Below are 21,082 nucleotides of genomic sequence, written 5' to 3'. Positions count from 1 at the left end.
GGGAGAATCAATCAAATACGGTAAGCCTCCTGGAGGCAAGGGCATGCTGCACTAAATTCTAAATTCAACAGGGAATAATCTTTTCATGACAGATGGTAATATACCCCAGACCATATTGCTACCACAGTGAGACAAAAGTAATGTATAATATGTGACAATCCACCCCCATTGTGGGATGGGTCTGCCTGCTGCAATGCTGGCCATGAACATGAAGGCTTCCTCTGAGCCTAGACCCAAGGAAAGCAGGTTGAAATCCTCCAGGACCATAAATCTGGAAATACCACTAGACAGAGCATCAAGTTATTTTAGACAAAGTAAGTGCATAGTTGCAAACTCCTCTTTGGAAAGGTCTATTAAGGCCATCCACTTCATAGTCTCATCATGCCCACTACCTGGAGATAACAAAAGTAGGCAAAGTAGATGAGCTGCAGTTACATTATGAGAACCAGATTTATATTCATCTTTGCATACAATATATTAGTATATCAATTGATAATCTTAATTTCTGATCTTCCATACTCTAGATGGCAGTCAGTCTATTACAATCACTATGATTCCATAGAAATGCTATTTCTTTTTTTTTTCTTTTTTTTTGTATTACACACATGGGCAAATGCTTTTTTCAACAGAAGGACAGACTTTTTCTGCCCCTTGTAATATTCCAGATGGAAATACAACTGCCTTTTAAATTTTATGCAACACCTACTATGACTTCACAGGCTCAAAATCACATTTGGAAATCTTTAGGTGGTAAGACTTCTATAAATGCTTTTATGAGTAATGAGTAATTAATGCAGTGAGATATCAATCCCAGTTTTATAATAATATTTGATAAGCCTTTGAAAATCCAAAATAAAGGATGTATTTGATGAAATTCAGTAAACTTATTTTACGTGAGGGAGTAGCTGGCTATCCATTACTATTAGTACTGTTTGTTAGAGATGAAATGATGTTTATGCATTATCTCCCCAATATGAGCTATTATTTTCTCTGCCAACTGATTCTGTGTCATTCCTTCTGTCATTTGTTCAAAAATAGCAGCAAAATAGAATACTCTTTTATATAGTTCTTGCTGGTAAAATTTATAATACAATGCCCCCAATTTTAACTTTCAGTACTCACATAATTCTTAACAGTTCAATTCTCACCAGGCTCCAGGTTGACTCAGCCTTCCATCCTTTCTAAGGTAGGTAAAAAGAGGACCCGGTTTGTGAGGGCAATAAGCTGACTTTGTATAAAATATACAAAAGTATGAAGTACTAAGTATTGCTTAACACCTTGTAAGCCGCCCTGAGTCTCCGGAGAAGGCGGCATATAAATCAAAATAAATTTTTTTTTAAAAAAACACTAATCCTTAATATAGACAATGCCATCTCTTCCAACTGGCAAAACTTAAAAGAAACCTCTGAGATTCCTTAGCTCAGGAAATTCTTCATCTTGTAGCCAACAAATAAATGTTGAACTTTTCAATTCAAAAAGAGAATTACAGGCTTACTCAGCTTTTGGTACACCAATAATAATCCCATGTTTTTCACTACTTTACTACACTGTATACAATTAAAAGCATTTATTTGTTTGTTTGTTTATTTATGCAGGAACCCAGTTAAAATCAAAACAATGCAGTTCCTCTCAAACTCTTGCCAGAACTCCTGCATTTGCCTCATCTTTCTATAGTACGACAGCTTGCCCACAAATCATACTAACCCTACAATCAGACTATCAGTCAATTCTCCAGCCAGACCTTAGCTATATAGCACTAATAACAGCAAATGACATTGCCCATTGCAAAACATATAGAATTAGTTTTGTAATTCATAATACAATATATTCTTAATATTGTGCAGTCTCTTTCTTTTAAAGGATTTGAAAGTCAAGACATTTGATATTTAGGGAGATTAGAGTCAGGTTTGATTACTGCGTTTTTATTTAACAGCATATCCCCAAAATGGTAAATGATTCTTTGGCTAACTATGAGAGCCCTAAAGTTGTGTCAGGATCTCTTATGTGATTTATCATCAAGATTAAAGTACTAAGAGAAGTTTGAAGTTTTGGAATTGGGTCTCACTATAAATCAGTGATAATTATCTCCTTTTCCCCCTATTCTAATAATGTTAAGAAGGTATTGGACTTTTGAACTGTTTTTGAGAGCATATTAATGAGGCAAATTTGAGATACTGTTCAGATACACCCATTGCTCATTATACTTTTTTGCAAGAAACACTGGAATAAAAGTTCAAATATGAGGATGTAGTCTATATTTCTGAGGAAAATATTTTTTCAAAAATGTATATGCATGCTTGGTTTATTGGAGACTGAAAAATAACTTCAGATTTATGTTTTTTTCTGATAATATTTGGCAGTGCAATCATGACATCCAGTGGCCAATGTCAGTTAAAATTAATCTGAGTTAAATGACTATACTACAATGATGCTATAAAGTAAATTTACTTTATTTGGCCAGTTATTTGATTATTCAATGATTGGGATTACATTTTATACTAACAAAAGATATAGCCTTAGTTTATTGAACAAATTGCATGAGGTGGGTTCACACAACACAGTAAACTAAACAGTAATGTACTAAACAAAAGAACAAGGTTTATGCAATAAGTTAAACCAATCAGCATACAAGATGAACTCTCGGAATTGATGAACTGTGCTAAGGCATGGTTTGTTTTAGCCATGATATATACAATAGGTCACAATAACTGAATTCACATGTTTCCAAAAAATTTAGAAACCAAGTATCTAAACTTGCTCTATGCTAGAGAAACAAGGAAGTAAATGATAATAATAATAACAGTAACAGAGTTGGAAGGGACCTTGGAGGTCATCTAGTCCAACCCTCTGCTCACGCAAGAGACCTGTACTAGGGATTCGAACCACCGAACTGCTGAACTTTCTGATCGACAAGCTCAATGTCTTAGCCACTGAGCCACCTAAGAAAGATGCTTGCAATTTAAATATTGTTCCTACATGCACTGTCAGGTAAATTTCAAGAGTGAGAGAAGTCATCATTCTCCTTTCCTACTAGAGCAGCTTTTTTCCACAATTTTATAAATTCAAAGCACTCAGATTTGAACCTGGCAATTACCTTAGCTAAGTTCAGGTTATTTGGAGGAGGGAGAAAATAGCAAAAAAGAGGAACTCCAAAACAGAGAAAAGATTAGGATTTGGAAGATATATGTCATAAACTTACTGTAAATATAAACTTCTTCTGAGAGAAGACCAAAAGGAAAAAGGAAAAAAAAAAGATTTAATATTAAGGCATCATGTGACAAGTGTCTAATTTATTTATTTTAGTTATAAAATTTACAGAGCTCAATCAAAGTGATTTTGGGTGACATACAATAGAGCCAAAGATTTAATAAATCTAACATTCAATAAAATCAGTAAAACAGTAAACACGGGAAAAACAAAATAAATAAAGCAAGATCACAAGAGGGGAGATATTGCATACAATACTGCCAGGGCACAGGCTCCCTCTTGACAGGAAATCTGTAGTTGAAATAATCTAGGCCAGTGATGGCTAACCTTTTCTGGACCGAGTGCCCAAAGTGCCCGAATCCCCAAGATGCAAGGCATGCGCAGCTCCCGCACATGCGCCCTGCCCCCCGCACATGCGCACATTCCCCCTGCATGTGCCCTGGCCCCAAACATGTGCATGCCCGCCGCATGAGCCCTGTACCCCTGCACATGCCCCACCCCCAACACATGTGGGTGCACCACCTGCCTGCACCCCACCCCCCACACATGTGCAACAAAGACTTGAAGACTAGCTGGCCAGTGGGAGGCACTCGCGCACATGTGCAACGGAGCTGAACTGGGGTGACAACTTGCTATCAGAGAGGGCGCTGCGTGCCATCTCTAGGGCATGTGTGCCATAGGTTCGCCATCAAAGATCTAGGCTTTAAGAACTTTCCAGGAGGTCACATGGGTTGGGACCAACCTCATTCCTTTAGGAGAAATGATGGAGGGTGGGTGCCTTGGCAGAAAAAAGTCCTGTCAGATGGAGCTCCCTTGCTGACAGGACTCTCATATCATGCTCTTCCTACTCGATCTGATAGAACGGGTAGATGTAATCAGGAAGAGGTGGTCCCTCAAGTAACCAGGTCCCTTGCCATTTAGGGCTTTAAAAGTCAAAACCAGCACTTTGAATTGGACACAGAAACAAACCAGCAGTCAATGCAGCTTTTAGAGCAAAGGTATAATATGCCCTTCTAGGAGCACATATAACTTCCTATGCTACTGCATTCTACACCAGTGGTCACCAACTGGTGGTCCGTGAGAAAATTTTGGTGGTCCGCAATGCACCTGGGTGGAGGAGCTGCTCCAGGATGAGCAATGGCTAGCCCTATGACTAGACCTCTGGAATATGGGGCTGGCCAGGCATGGTGGGGCTGTAAATCTCTGCTGTAGAAGGAGGTTCATGCAACTTGCAACTTTGCAGCGTAGCCCTCACTGGCTGGAATGAGGTAATGTTGCAAGGGTGCAGGCAGGCCAAAGCAATGGGTGGCGGGAACCTCAGCCTGTTTCTTCCCCCTGCTGTAGCTTACTGTCGACTGAACCCACCAGTGGCTGTACCCGCACCTCACCCTCCCTTCCCAGTCACTCCTCGCCTGGGAAGGGAAGGGCGGGGGATGGAGATTCACTCCATATTCCAGAGCAGGAGTGAAGCTTTGTCTCTTGCTGGATCTCGTGGCCGTTTCTTCCAGCCCTTTTTGGTGCTCCGCGCACCTCGGTCTCTCGGGGAGATGCTTGACTTCCTCTAAGCCCCAAGACACTGGCTGGCCCATGAGATGAGAGGAAGAGAATGACAGAGAGAGAATGAAAAAGAGAGAATGAGAGAGAGAGAGAGAGAGAGAGAAAGAGACAGACAGAGAATGAGAGAATGAAAGAGAGAGGGAATGAGAAAGGGGGAGAGAGAAAGGGGGAGAGAGATGAGAGAGAGAAAGAGGGGGAAGAATGATGAGATAGAAAGAGAGAGGGGGAAGAGAGAGAGAGACAGAATGAAAGAATCAGAGAGAGAATGAGAGAGAATCAGAATGAGAGAGAGAAAGACAGAGAATGAAAGAGAAAGGAAGAGAATGAAAGAGAGAGAAAGAGAGAAAGAGAGAGAAATAGACGAAGAATGAAAGAGAAAGAGAATGAAAGAGAGAAAGACAGAATGAAAGAGAGAGAGAATGAGACACACAGAGAGAAAGAAAGAGACAGAGGGAATCAGAGAGAATGAGAGAGAATGAGTGGGAGAGAGAGAGAGAAAGAATGGGAGAGAGAGAAAGGGAGAGGGAGAGAGAAAGAGAGGAAGGAGAGTGCCTGAAGGACCCTATCCCATCACTGGGAGTCCAGGCACTTCAGTAAGCGGTCCGCTGGATTCGTATTAGTGGTCCACGGGATTTAAAATTATGAACTTGGTGGTCCCTAAGGTCCAAAAGGTTGGGGACCCCTGTTTTAGATCACTGAACCTTCCAGACACTCTTCAAGATCAGCCTCATGGAGAGTTCATTGCAATAGTCCACTTGGGAGGTGACCAGGGCATGAGTAATTGTGATCACAGCCTTGCGATCCAGGAACAGGTGTAAGTGGCATACAAGTTGCACAAAAGACCATCCACACCACAATGCCATCTATTCTTCAAGCAGAGTTGTGAGTTTAAAATGGCACAATCAATACATTAAATTCATTTTATTTGCCATATAATAGCTCCAGTTACAACAGCTCTCATGTGCAATAAGTTACTTTTTTACCAGTACAGCAACTTACTCCAAGAAGTTAAAAATTTGGCTGATATCATGTCATAATGTTGCTTTATCTTTATAAAATGTAACATACATTATCCCAAAAGATAGATTCAGACATCACAATATGTTAATTATCAAGTTCCACCTTATTTATATTCTCCTATTATTGAATGACATGGTAATCATTAACCAATGCACAACAGAAAAAGATTTATTATCTTTGATTACAGGAATTGGGGCTTATGTTGAGATGAGTCATTCCTGCTGTGACCACCTGTCACATTGTTTCCACCTGGGAAGACAGACTGCCTCTGTTATTTTTCTGCATCTCCTAAAAAAAGGCCATTTCTGATGTGAAAGGCAAGACATTAATTTTGAATATGGTCAATCAGTTCTGTGGACTTAAAAATGAATATTTGATTTTAAAATTTAGAAGATTGACATCATAAAAATTAATGGATATGTGCAGAATTATTTTTGTCAGTACAGTATTACAAATACAGTAAAAAATTCTTCCATCTTTTAGTATATCTAGCCATATTTTTCTGTCCATTTTTTATGTACAAAATGCTGATTGAATTTGGGTTCCTTTTCCAAATAAAGTACCCAAAAGATAATATAGCAGAAAATGTCCTTTTAGTGACAGGGATTAGCAACAAAGCATATCAATTAATCTCAGTTGAGCTTGCATAGTAGCCTAAAGGTTATAACTCAACGAATAAATGAATGAATGAATGAATGAATAATAGATAAATAAATAAATAAAGTTCTGAGGTGTCATTCCTCCTAGCCAATAGTGCAAAATAGGGAATTTTATTGCATGCTGAGTATGTTATGCAAAAAGCAACCCAACAAAATTACATCCGTGACATTCCTCTTGATCAAACAAGAATATTGTGGCTCGTTGAAATGCAGGAAACAGAATGCACTTTTTGTGGGTAATTCAACTTGTTCCTGAGTGTGCAGTTGCCCTGAAACAAAAGATTATCATAGCTACAAGAATGTTTGTTGTTTTTTATGTTTTAGAGATGTTATACTCTTTCCAGAGTAACATTCAGCTCATATTTATTTCATCTGGTCTTCCTTTATTTGGTCTACTATTTTCCTTTACTTAATTCCCTCCTCTAGGGTCTCGGGTTTTCTCTTCCCTTCTTGTCAGATCCACTTTCTCTACCCAGCAATCCAATCTATGTAAGGCTTTCTGCTCTGATTTCCCATATCTACCACCTACTCAAGTCTTCACCTCCTTAATCAATCCTTTTTAAAATCAAAGCAGTGAAGATGGAATACAGTGCAGAATTTAGTAACATAACCCTTTATAGAAAAAACGTATTTAGGAGACAGTTTCTGAATTGACAATCAAAACTTTAGGGATATATTCAAACTAAGAATGGCAGATTACATGAATACCCATGCTCAATTTGCGCAAACGTAGAGTGGACAAAACACTATTCCCAAGTCTTCTTATATAAACACTACCATTATTCCTTTTCCTTCCCCCAAGTGTTGTAGAAAACTTTAGAATTCTCATGCTCTTAGGAGAAATTACTGAAATTGCTTCTGCTATCACTCATTCCTTTTTCCCCAAGGAGGTCTCTCTTTCCTTGAGCAAAGAGGGATGAAGAAGAAGACTAATATGTATTTTAAGTCTTAGAGAATCAGGATGGTTTAGAGCAGGGAGACCCAAGTTCTGATCCATCCTTAGTCATGGAAACTCACTAGATGATTTTGCACCAGCTCAACCTACCTCATAGCAATGTTTTTGTGTGGAGAAAGTGGGAAAAGCATTATGAATAATATCTTGAGTTCCTGAATGAAAGATGGGATGTAAATCAAATGAACAAACAATAATGCTTAATATTTTAAACTGCTTTAAGATTTCTGAGCATACGGTAATGGGGAAGGGGGTATTTTCTATACAAGTACTTATTTTACTGAACACTATTTTAGATGAAACACAAGAAAGCAAAATGGCTGTCTGAGGAAGCTTTGCAAATAGTTGAGGAAAGAAGGGAAGCGAAAGGCAGGGAGAAAGAGAAAGTTACACCCAGTTGAATGCAGAATTCCAAAGAATATCTAGAAGAGATAAGAATGGCTTCTTAAATGAACAGTGCAAAGAGATAGAAGAAAACAATAGAATAGGGAGGACCGGAGATCTCTTCAAGAAAATTGGAGATACGAAGGAAACGTTTCATGCAAAGATGGGCATGATAAAGGACCAAAATGGCAGGGACCTAACAGAGGCAAAAGAGATTAAGAAGAGGTGGCAAAATTACACAGAAGAACTATACAAGAACGAGCTTAACGTCCCTGATAATCACGATGGGGTGGTCACTGACCTTGAGGCAGACATCCTAGAATGTTAAGTCAAATGGGCCTTAGGAAAACTGAGCAACAACAAAACTAGTGGAGGTGACAGTATTCCAGCTGAGCTATTCAAAATCTTAAAAGACGATGCAGTAAAAGTGCTACACTCAATTTGCCAGCAAACTTGGAAAACTCAACAGTGGCTACAGGATTGGAAAATGTCAGTTTACATTCCAATTCCAAAGAATGGCAATGCCAAAGAATGTTTAAACTATCCCACCATTGCACTTATTTCACATGCTAGTAAAGTTATGTTTAAAATCCTGCAAGCTAGGCTCCAGTAGTATGTGGATTGAGAAATACCAGAAGTACAGGCAGGATTTCGAAGAGGCAGAGGAACTAGAGATCAAATTGTCAACATACCCTGGATCATGGAGAAAGCTAGGGAGTTCCAGAAAAACATCTACTTCTGCTTCATTGACTATGCTAAAGCCTTTGATTGTATTGATCACAACAAATTGTGGCAAGTTCTTAAAGAGATGGGATTACCAGACTATCTTATTTGTCGCTTGAGAAACCTACATGTGGGTCAAGAAGCAACAATGAGAACTGGACATGGAATCACTGATTGGTTCAAAATTGGGAAAGTCCGGCAAGGCTGTATACTGTCGCCCTGCCTATTTAATTTATATACAGAGTACATCATGAGAAAGGCAGGGCTAGATGAATCAAAAATTGGAATTAAGATTGCCAGGAGAAATATCAACAACCTCAGATATGCAGATGATACTCTAATGGCAGAAAGTGAAGAGGAACTAAAGAGCCTCTTGATGCAGGTAAAGAAGGAGAGTGCAAAAGTTGGCTTGAAACTGAATATTAAGAAAACTAACATCATGGCATCCGGCCGTCTCAATTCCTGGCAAATAAATGGGGAAGAAATGGAGGTAGTGACAGACTTTATTTTCCTGGGCTCCAAGATCACCGCAGATGAGGACTGCAGCCAAGAAATTAAAAGACGCTTGATCCTGGGGAGGAAAGCTATAGCTATAAATCTAGACAGCACACTAAAAAGCAGAGACATCACCCTGCCAACAACAGTGTTATGGGCTATGGTTTTTCCAGTTGCAGTGTACGGCTGTGAAAGTTGAACCATAAGAAAGGCTGAGCGCCAAAGAATTGAGGCCTTTGAACTATGGTGCTGGAGAAGACTCCTGCAAGTCCCTTGGACTGCAAGGCGATCAAACTGGTCAGTCCTAAAGGAGATCAATCCTGACTGCTCTTTAGAAGGCCAGATCCTGAAGATGAAACTCAAATACTTTGGCCACCTAATGAGAAGGAAGGACTCACTGGAGAAAAGCCTAATGCTGGGAAAGATTGAGGGTAAAAGAAGAAGGGGACGGCAGAGAATATGGTGGCTGGATGGAGTCACTGAAACAGTCGGGTGTGAGCTTAAATGGACTCCAGAGGATGGTAGAGGAAAGAAGGCCTGGAGCAGTGGTGGGTTCCTTCCGGTTCCACCGAGCCGGTAGCGGTGACGATATGACATCACCAAACTGGTTCTGCCCCCCCGCTGGTTCCACAATTTCAGAAATTTAAAAAATCTGAAACAAGATGATCTTTAAAATAGAAATCTTACTTTTAATATACTCATGATGTTCAAACCATGATACTTTTGCTTCTAATGTTTGGTATTTCTAGTTGATTAAAAATTCATTTTGGGAGATCTTTGCCTTGAAAATAAGACAGGAGATATTTGCTGCACAAACCCAATAGATACTTGCTGGAATTTAATCTGTAAAACTCAGATTGATTGATTTCTCAAGGCATACTTTACTTCCATGTTTCCCGAAGCCTGCAAGTTATATAAAATAACTATTTTCCAATTTTTTCAACAATGATTGAAATTCAGCAAGAGCTAACTTTTCTTGCTGAGGATTTAAATTGTGAACATGCATACAGGATAAATACAATATAAAAATATAAAGAGAATTTCCAATAATCAAAAATGACTAAAATTAATGTTTAAAATTAAATATTATAACACCTTTATATTTACATTTCATGCTACATAATTCAACAATGCAAGTGAATAATGGCATATCACAGAAGGAGTAAGGTTTGCTTCTAATGTTCTTCGGATGATACTTAGAAATAATATTTAACAAAGAATATTTATTTTCCATATCTAAACAGCCTTCACACTGAGAAAGAAATCAACTTAACCAACTGCAGGCCAGCATGAATATTCCAGTTTACAGCAAATAATGTCAGCATCTCTATATTACTGATATCATATTTGCCAAGCGATGATAGGTCACCTTACTGTTAATTTCACACATGCATATAAGTAGTAAACATTCAGAGCATTCTTCTTAATGAGGCCATCTGGTGCTACCTCATAACTGTGTAATGTTTAAGCTTCCAAATGAAATCTAATGGCAATAATACACAAAATTCACTGAAATTTACACTGAGAAAATTTACAGCCAGCCATCAGCTCAGAACAAATGTATCTGCGTGACAACTAGTGGTATAAAATCATCAGCTATCTGAGACAAGTATAAATAACTCATTTTGATCCATGCCTCTTTTATAGAAATCATTAATAACCTAATGTTGGAAATTTTTGAGCAATAATTGCTCCTTGAAAAAAAATCTTTGTTAAACAAAATTATTTTGATATGGAAATATTATAGTGTTTTTTAAACAATTTATTTTAAGTCTGCAATCTTTAATATATGTATTAGGCAATGAATTCCATTTAATTCATTGGGACCTATGTTGATCCCTATATAGCTGAGCTCTATATCCTTATTTTAAGTTTATTTTTATAAATACTGAAAATTCCCTTTTTTTTCTGAAGACAATAATCTTTACCTTTTTGTCATTGGGGTTTGGGTGGGACAGTATGTATTGTAAAAGTGCTTCAGCAATCAGCCACTTGCTACAGCAAAAGCCCTCCATACCATTTTGAATTAAAAATAAGTGACAGAGAAGAGGACCATTCCATTCAGTTCCTGGCTATCAACTCACTCTGTACTTCATTTAGGAGTCTGACATTTATCTCTTTGTAGACAGCCTTAGCAGTCCCAGTCCTTATTTGTGATGCTTCATAGTTATTCCCACATTCTTTAACCAACATACAAATCAAGATGTTAGTAATGCATTGAGTTCATTCCAATTGCCATTCATGTCTCAGAAGGCTAACAAATTTGAAAGTAAGTGCTTAATAGCTATGCAATATAAATTATTGTTTTTTCCCCGAGCCTCATATTTTACTATGATTTAAAAGTAACAGTCACTCAAGCATGGGATGAGGCAAGAGGTTTTCAAGCTACGGTTGAACAATTCAGCTACTCTAATCACTTCCTCAAATACTCCACTGATGAAATAATGTCTAATGTATACTCATAGGGCAAAATTCCTTAAGCAAAATTAGTACTTTTAAGTCTTAATTGTTCATTAAATCTATATTAATTTTCGCAATTGACCCTCATCACCAAAGTGTCAAGAACAATGTTTAGAGAAAAAAATGATTTATTCAAAAAAGAAAGGAAGGCAGATATCTCTAGAGTACAACTGCAAAGCCATTACACCTGAATAAGATGTATGAATATCTCAAATTCCCAGAAATTTCCTAAAACAAGTTTACAATAAAACCACAGAAACAGGGTACTTAATGAATCAATTGAGAAAAATCCATAAAACAGTCAATTTTTGTGTATGTTAAGAAACAGAGTAGCCAGAAAATAGATGAGCAAAAAAACGAACAGAGCTTCATTTTGTAAAGTTATAAATACTTGAAATGTTTTCTCTGTGTTACAGAAATTATTAATTCATACTATATATAAACAGGATAAACTTGTATAATTGTGAGCAATCTGTCTAATATTTTTCAAATCTGTTATTGATACTTTCTTTTGGACAGCCATGAAACTTATAGAAATAATTTCTTAAAAATATGTTTATATCATTATGTATTAATCATAATAATCCCAACATATATATCATTTTTAAAATCTATTTTTATTTTATTAAAAAAAAGTTAAAATACAAAACACCATTTTTAAAAAACAACAACAAAGAAACAAAAAGAAAAACAAAACAGAGAAGACATTAAAAAGAAAAAAGTGCATTAAAAAACATATTTACACATACTATCCTACCTTGTTGAAAGCTGATTAATGTATTACAACTATATTAGTTTCCCATCATTTGTGAAACAGGCCCAAAGAATTTTAAACTACTAAACTACTAATTCTATTTACAAATTTTTAATGTCATCTCTATACTATATTAATAACAAAATAGTTAACAGGAAGAACAGAATTTTATTTATTAATAAAAAATAAAACAAGATTAAAATTCCAAAACCCTCTGTTAACAAAACTTCATCCAAAACTTAAGAAAGAAAAACCTCAACTCCATGTTTGTAGAGAAAGGTGCTTTTACTGAACATGAACTGATAGCAACAAAAAGAAATCAAGGACTGAGGCAACAGGCGCAAAAATCCCTCCCCCCAAGGACCCTGGCAGAATGTCTAATCCCCAGCTCCCCAGGGTGTCATGTGAGGTACATCTTCAGATGGTCCCATCCATCTGGTATGCCAGAACGGTTGACGTTGACTGGCTATCAACAAGTCCATTCGGCTGCACTGAAGTCAATGAGAATATTCCTCCCTTTTCCTTCCTTTCGGTCACATCATGAGACATCTCCACCACCTCACTTCCCCCTCCCAAATACTTATACATCCCTCCCCCCATTACTATGGCAGCCGATAGCAAGTAAGCTATCATAGAGCTGACATTGTTATTCTAATGAATTTGTAGAAAATTGGCCACAGCTTTTTAACTAACCCAAATCATCCCAAAAATTAAGCCTGATTGATCCTGGATCAAATATCTATGTTTGTTTCTTGATACCATCTTTTATCAATCTGATTAACTACAATAAGACCAATCTCCAAAGTCAGTCTACCTTCCCCCAAAAAAGTCCAGATGAAATCATTCCTCCATTAACTGTGATAAATCCATTCTCCAATCTCTTTCAATCAATCACTTAAAAAAAACAATTTACCACTTACCTAACCACACATTTTTTTGCTATTATATAAGAATGCAGGCTTGAATTTCAGGGAGGTGTATGGAGCCAGCTCTGTTATTTCTGAGTCCATGTTTCTTCCCAACTACTGCTTTGAAATCACATTCCTTTTGTTGGCTTGATTTTTTTTTACATCACTTGCCTCTGAATGTTTTCTACAGTCTTTATGAGTTCATCAAACTTTTTGAAATACGTTTCAGCTAAGAATTGCATATTTTTTTCAATGTCACCTCCTTATAATCCAATATATTTTTATTCAATGTAGTAGATAGCTCTTGTTCTTTGAGGCACAACAAGAAACAGACAAAAGAGCAAGGAAGGTATTTTCTGGATTAATAAAATTAAACTCCAAACTTTTTTGCAAATTGATAAAATACAAAATTCCTATAGTAAATGCCCAATAAAAATGTAAATCAAGTAAAAGTAAAAGCACTTTCACTATCCAGAGACACACCGTGTTTCCTTACGGAAAAGCAGAAGTTAATGAAAACAGCCAAAGAGATCAAAGGAAAAAAGCAAAAGAAGCAGATAAAAGCTAGCAGAGAGATGAAATAAATTCAGCCAGCCAGTTAATTTTTAAAGATAAAAAATCAAAGCAAAACAAAAGCTTTAAAAGTGAAGTTAAAACCAAGTTTTGCTTATGAGGTCAATCTGCTGATAGGAAAAGGGGAAAAAAAGACCAATAACTTTCCAGCTGCTCCCATGGGGAATTGCTCCTATGATTTCTCCTCCTGATTGTGTCCACAACCATCCAAAAGTCATCTTGTGTCATTCAAAAAGCAGAACTAGAACTCATTTTCCTGGTTTTTATTCTGGTGCCTTAATCATTACACCAACTGATTCTCAGTTTGCCTTGTACGCATTGTACAAATTTGCCTTATACACTTTCATTAGGTAAAATTTCTTCCAGATAAAATTTTTTATTAAATGAGTGAAGAAACTGCACTTTTTCAATCTCTTCTTAGACTCATCTATTAATATCTCTTATCAGCCTTCCTGATTGAAATAATAGCAAAATTGTAGTAGGACTCTTTCATGTTCCTTTTATTGTATCAGTAAAAGTATATCCAGAATTTAAAAATGAATAGAATAGTCAGATTCATGTTTAATATAATTAAGAGTCCACTTGACTTGAGCAGCTAACACTTTAAATTAATAATAATAATTAGCTGCTGCTGCAAAAAAAAAAATCACACATAGTGATTACAAACAATGGCATAACAAAATCGCAACAGTGGTATAGTAGAATATCTGCAAGAAATGCCATTTGCCGCCAAACAAGAAAATAGACAAAATAGTAGAAAATGAAAAGGCTAAAGTGCTCTTTTAGATTTCAAATAGATAAGCACCTGCCACATATCATCCCAGATTTAACAAATGAGACAGCAGAATAGAATAAGTGGAGAAAACCACAAAATGTAAAGACCTGCAAATAGAAGTGGAATGATTATGGCAAACGAAAACAAAGATAGTAATAATAATAATAATAATAATAATAATTTTATTTCTATACCGCCCTTCTCCCGAAGGACTCAGGGCGGTGTACAGCCTATTAAAAACACAGACAAAACAATGATATAAAATTTAAAATAATTAAATAAGTGGCTCAAATTTAAAACCCCAATAAATTTAAATACCCCAATTTAAAACTATTGTGTTGATAGTCCGGCCTGGCGGAACAACAGTAGTACCAACAGTAGTATTCCAGCTAGCTTCTGGCTATGAATCCAAGACTTTGAATACATTTTATATAAATCTTTATAGATGACAATTTCTAAATTGCTATATTAATATACATTCTGAAAATTTTCTCCAGGTCACATCATGTTGATTCCAAAATTAGTTAACTACCAAGTTTGGGCTTGGTAAATTCTACACAATGTTGCAAAGTTCTACATGGTTGCTGTCATGCTGCATAACCGTGGCAAAAAAATTGAACTTGGTTTCATTGGGTACTTATATGGATCTCTTTCGGCAATGTTTATATTATTGGCATTTAAATGTACTTTCTTTTGGTTTCTTTCTTTTTTAACTATGATTAAAATAAATTGGACTGATTATTAGAAAATTCCCCAAAGTATCCCTTCCTCAGGCTCCTTGGGCTGTTCTGGGCATTTAAAACTCCTTTTTTAAAACTTCTGCATGGAGATATACAGGTGGAAGTGGTTTTTGAAATTCTGAAATACTACCGCGTTTTGGCATACTTCATATGGAACAAAAGAGCTGGACAAGTTTCAATCTACATTTGCCTTTTTCATGATATCCTCTTTTATTCAAAGTCCTCCATGATTAGAGTTTCATCAAATCATTTGGCAAGCTTCTTTTTTTGGTACCAATAGTCATCCCCCATCCATTTGTTTAGCCGTATATTTCTCCCTGCCACTGAATTAGTCTCAGAGATTTTGGCTTCAAATTGGATGACGTTCCGGAAGGTCAAGATAATCCTTTCTCAGTATACCATTTTCTTTAGACTATTCTTCATTGGTTTAGAAACAGAATCCATAGTATTTATGGAGTGTTACCTCATTTTTTTTTCATACAAATACCTAGAAGTTCCCTGACAGATAACATCACTGGAGAAATAATCAACACTGCTATAGAAGTACAGTATTAGCTATTAGTAGCTAGATAATCTTGCTTGGAAGGGAAGAACTCTTCAGATTTAGCTCAAGAAAGATTTTATAGGATGTAGCGGCATTCATCACTTGTCAAAGAATTTCTAAAACAAATGCTTTAGCCAAATTGGCTTAGCCTGAATTAAGTCAGGAATTAAAGGAATCAAATTCAGCATCTTTTCTAGCTTTGCTTATATGATGGAGAATTGAAGCCTTCTGCACACCATGATCAATAAAATTTAGAAAAGGTCAGATGAGAACTGGAAGACCCAAATAAAAGAAGATGTATGTTATTCTACTAAGAGTTTTCCTTTTCTTTTATAAGATTGAGAGGAATCTTCAGAGCTGATTCACAAATAAGAAAAGTGATTCCAAACTTGTTGCTCTTTCCTTAGGTATTTCAAAGCTAACCTAGAATTTCTGGTTGGAATGATTATTACTACACAAGTGCAAACTGATATGTGAAATGCACAGGGACCAGAAGAATATTGTTTGATACGGCAGATTTTGTCTAAATAGCAGGAGAAACATCCCTGAAACAGATAGTAAAACTTCACAACTTTGAGAACTGAGAAATAATAAAACACACAGAATTGATAGCCAGAAATAAACAAACAAGAAATTAATAGATATATGAATTTATTATGCATTATAGAGTAATTATTCTTGTTAATTATAACACCCATTGTAAGTTTATATAGATAATTACTTAATTACATAAAACAGATGGATAGCAAAATGCTCCCAGATGGTGACACAATAAAACAAGTTGACAACCTACTGCTTATAATTATAAAAATAATAATGGTTCTCAAGCTAATTATACATACTGGTTGAACTTCATTTTGCCATATTGTCTATATATACATAACCACCCACCACACAGACATGCAGATACACACACGTATCTCAAAAGGCAGATTCCTGGAAAAAAACTTCATCAGAAGAAATTGTTCCTTAACAAGGACGTTTAACAATTTTCAATACGGTATATCTTATTGAAGGATCCAGTTATATCCCTACCTCCAAAGAATAAACTATATCTTCCTTGAGATTTCTCAAAATTTTCTGTCTGAAAATTTTTCCTTGGACTAATAAAGGAAGAATCTTTCCCTAATTCATTACTTAACTTATTGAGCTAAATAAAGTACTTTTTCAAATACTGGAAATTTCTATAGAGAGTAAGTATCCATTCTTCATTCTTGGAATAAAAATCATCCTGGGGTTGTAGATGAAATTAAGAAAATGTTTTGCTTTGAACTCTGTAACAAACCATTGCCTTCTGGAAGAGTAGCCACACTGTTTTGGGTTAGCCATTGTAGGACAAACCAAAACCCAGAACATTTTGGTCTTTCCAGTTTTGGAATCCAAATATGTTAAGTATGGCAACGCTGATGCATGATACTTCTCTTTCTCCTGCAGCTCCCAGCATGACTTGTCCTACTATTTCACCTACCCATTCCTTATTTATCAGTGACTTCCTTTCCCTCCTTCCCCTCAGCTGCCACATCTGATATCCCCACAAGATATATCCCACTGGTTTACCTATTCTCTGACTTCCCATTTTCTCTGCTTGTTTGTTTATTTATACTAAGCAAGTAAATTTGTAAAGTTTACATAAAATAATTATAATTATTTAAATTTATAAAACAAATCTGAATGACTAAACCAGTCTCTAGATCCATTAATATTCAGCTTCGTGAATCTCAAATTTTCAAAATTTGTGTACATTTTTTAAAATCAGAGAGCTGCACTGCAGAAGTAAAAAGCTTAAAAAAATAAAAACAATAGATAATTGCAATCTAGTTGACATATTGCTATTCTTTAATTTTTGTTTTCATATTCAGCTTGTTTTACTAGTACCAACACAAAAACTGTGTGAAGTATATACAAATATTGCATTATGTTGCTGAAAATAAATATTAATTTTAATCCTGCCTCCCTCAAAATTAAAAATACACTTGTATACTAAAAAAAGCTTCTGTGTTGGCTGTTATCCTTAAATATACAAGAGGCAACTATAAGAGCAAAAAATCACTAATATCCAGCAACTGTGTAAAGAGATCCCAGTTAGTTAGCATCATGAAAAGCAACAGATGGCACACTTATATGCATTCCACATTTTCATCCTCAAAGCACATAGACCCATATACCACCTGGCAAGATGAATAAGGAATTAGAGAATGTTAGGGAGGAAAGGACTACCAATAATGATTAATCACAATGCCTAAATGGAACCTGAGGAACAGTATGTCACTGAATACTGGTTGCTGAGACAGGACTGTGAATTTTCCAGGCACGTTTGGCTGGTCACTGCAGGAAATGGGAAACTGGGTTATACAAACCTGTGTTATGATTCAATTGGGCTTTTTACAGTGCAGAACTTCCAAATGCAGATAATCTATTTGATGTGATACTGGGGGAGAACGGGATAGCAAGTGCAGGACTGGGATTTATCTTCCTGGAAGGATCAAAAGGGCCTGATTAAAGTTTCATAATGCACTTTGCTTATTTTAATATAATAAAATTATTCTCTATCAAATTCTAATAACAGAAAAGCTACAGCCTGTAGTTGTATTTTTTAATAGAATATATAGAAAATCATACAGCTGACTGTGAACTGTAAGGGCATGAACATGAGGTTCAAGGTAATTAAGAAGCAGCCCAACAGCATTAAGGCAGTAATGTCATCCCATCTGCCAAATTCTACATTTAGCTGGAGCTATGCCTTTTGCTTGCTTCTGCTTTAGTTACCCACCTGGTCCTTAGAGACTTGTTTTGATGGAGCATTTATGCCAAGCTTTTCCAGAGGATAGACAATCTGTCGTCTTGGTCGCACGGGAACCATGTAATGTAGGGCAGATGTCAGGGAATGGGCATAGGGATTCTGGTACTGAAGGATAAAAAGCTATATTTTAGCACACAGAATGTCAGAAGAGTGCATCACAGATGTCTCTGATTTGTGAATATAATAATCCTTTATCCCTTTGATTAAAACCCAGACTAGTACTTCCCCCTCCCTCAAAAATAAAATAAACACTCACATAGTAGAGGAATCGGTTGCAGTTAATTCCCTATCCTAATGAAGATAATTATGAGAGTAATTATATTACTATCTCATTGGGAATGACAGATAAACAAGTGGTTTGGTTTATGGGATTTTGCAGCACAAGAAGCTTCCCCCAGAGGAATAATTTTCTTTACAGCTATCACGAGTCTTCTTCATCCAATCTTATTAAGCAATGATACATGCATACTCTTAACCTTTGCTTATTTTACAAAACAGATAAATGATAAACATTAAAGAGGTAAATGTCAAATGCTAATGAAATAGCATAAACACTAAGAAATATTCTTATGCTTACATAAATACAAAATAGGACTGATTGCAATACAGTGAATTCAATTACAGGCTTTATATAAATCATAGGAAAGATGTAATAATTAAAACTGCAATAATGTCAATAAAAGATCTAGAGTATTTCCAAAGCCTTTCTGCACATTCACTAAAGCTTTTTTTGTTTTAATTTTTCAAACTACTCCTAAGGATTGGGGAATCACACCTTCAAAATTTAAAGCAACACAGCATTGAAATTTCAGCTCACGGTGAAGAAATACAAACAACCTGTGCCCAATCCAGGAAGGATATAATATCCATTATGTTAGTTGTTTGTTTGTTTGTTTGCCATTCATCTTGCAGTGAATGACTCTAAGAATTTATTATAATTGGCAGAAAGTCCTCCTATCAAATCTGCTATGCTGGCTGATCAGAAATGGAAGTTGTCCACTATTTGTTCTCAGCTCCTTAATAAAGATCTTCAGAAATTACCAAAATTGTGTTTAATTGTTATTGCTTTATAGAATCCCTGGACTTAACTCTCATGTTTATGAAGGCTGTTTGGTTATCTCTGTTTCAGATTAGGGTAAGATGTTTATTGTGTACTATTGTGTATTCTTAAATTAATAATAAGTCTATTTGAGCTATCATGGGTGTCTTTAGATCCTAGACCGAGCTGATACTGGCTATTTTCCTTATAGAAATGACACTTAACAGGACAGTTTTGAATATGTTTTGAAGTAAATTCCAGGATTCTATGTAAGAGCTGAAAACTTTTAAAAATATTTCTCATTTTTTTTTACTAACAACAAAAAGGTAATAAATACAAATGGAGGGAGTACATTTTAATGAATCTGTCTCCCTCAGATCAAATATTAATTCTTAAATGTGTTTTAAGAGTGTTACAATGCCTATGTAGCAGCTTTGTTATTTTGTTTTTTTTATTTTATAGCAAATGTCTTGCAGTTTTTATTTTATCATAACTGATTAAAAGTCATTATTCTTTCTTTTATCCATTTCACAAATTACTATATAGTTCATACTAGAAGTGCATATATTTATTTTTGTGCACCAACCCAAAAAGTGAAGACACAATTAAAAAAAATAAAATTAATTTTTAAAAAGCTTGCAGCTTACCTTGCCTTCTATAGGTTGGGAATAAATAGGATAATAGAGGCAAGATTTGTAGGCTAACCGAAGTATCTCCTTCATAAAATGTTTGGCATAATGATGAAAAATTGGATTGAGAGAAAAATGGTAAAGATGGCCATGTTCTTCCTGCTGATAATGACTGAAATAGATAAAATCTTCAATGTTGTAATGTGAGCGAATATATTCGATGTCCTGGAAAATAATTCAGGAAGTGGTTAAGGAGGAATTCTGCATCTCTGCATCAATACTATATCCTTACTATACTATATCCTGCCTGCATAAAAAGAAATGCTACTATTAAGAAAAACATTCATTTGGAAATTCTTTCTGGTTTCTTTTCTCCTCAGATTTCTCCTTGCAGTGAGAGGGAAACTAGGATCCAGACCATGTGAACTTAATTTAAACAAATATATATTCTTCTCCAGCATTGTCTGCAGGATGTATATGTGTGTGTATGAAAACAAGAAGCTGATGGATGGAGTATCACAGTGCAAACTTCACTCTTTGTAAATGTGCTGAGGTTGCACAGATGTTTAAAAGGAATGGGGTTTTCCTATCTATAAGAATAATTGCAAATATGAATACATACCATTTCATTTCTAATAATAGATATTCCAACGATTTGATTCAAAACCTCTGCTACAAATGCCTGAACTGGTGTCCCATCCTGAAAAAAACAAGTAAGTTGGTACCAATTTTTTTCCCTTTACTAATTCAGAAAACATTGACTGACTGATTGGATTTCTATCCAGCTTTTCCTTCAGAAACCCAAGGTGGCATTCACTCCCTCACACACACCCCTCTTCTATTTTTCCCATCCTATAAAATGG

The 21,082-nt window shown here is 35.9% G+C and overlaps 1 protein-coding gene across 1 annotated transcript in view; it reads right to left on the bottom strand.

Moving 5' to 3' along the window:
- CFAP61 (cilia and flagella associated protein 61) overlaps positions 1 to 21,082 on the bottom strand; it is a 160,497-nt gene that overhangs the window by 76,508 nt on the left and 62,907 nt on the right. The window contains exons 15-17 of the mRNA XM_087891278.1: positions 20,842 to 20,919; positions 20,238 to 20,444; positions 18,522 to 18,656 (exon numbers count right to left, since the gene is read on the bottom strand). Coding sequence (XP_087747404.1) covers positions 18,522 to 18,656; positions 20,238 to 20,444; positions 20,842 to 20,919 — 420 coding nt within the window. The remainder of the gene's footprint in view (positions 1 to 18,521; positions 18,657 to 20,237; positions 20,445 to 20,841; positions 20,920 to 21,082) is intronic.

Source organism: Pantherophis guttatus, chromosome 3, assembly GCF_059756535.1.
Source record: "Pantherophis guttatus breed Tessera chromosome 3, ASM5975653v1, whole genome shotgun sequence".
Classification (NCBI taxonomy): domain Eukaryota; kingdom Metazoa; phylum Chordata; class Lepidosauria; order Squamata; family Colubridae; genus Pantherophis; species Pantherophis guttatus.
This window is presented reverse-complemented; position numbering and strand designations above follow the sequence as displayed.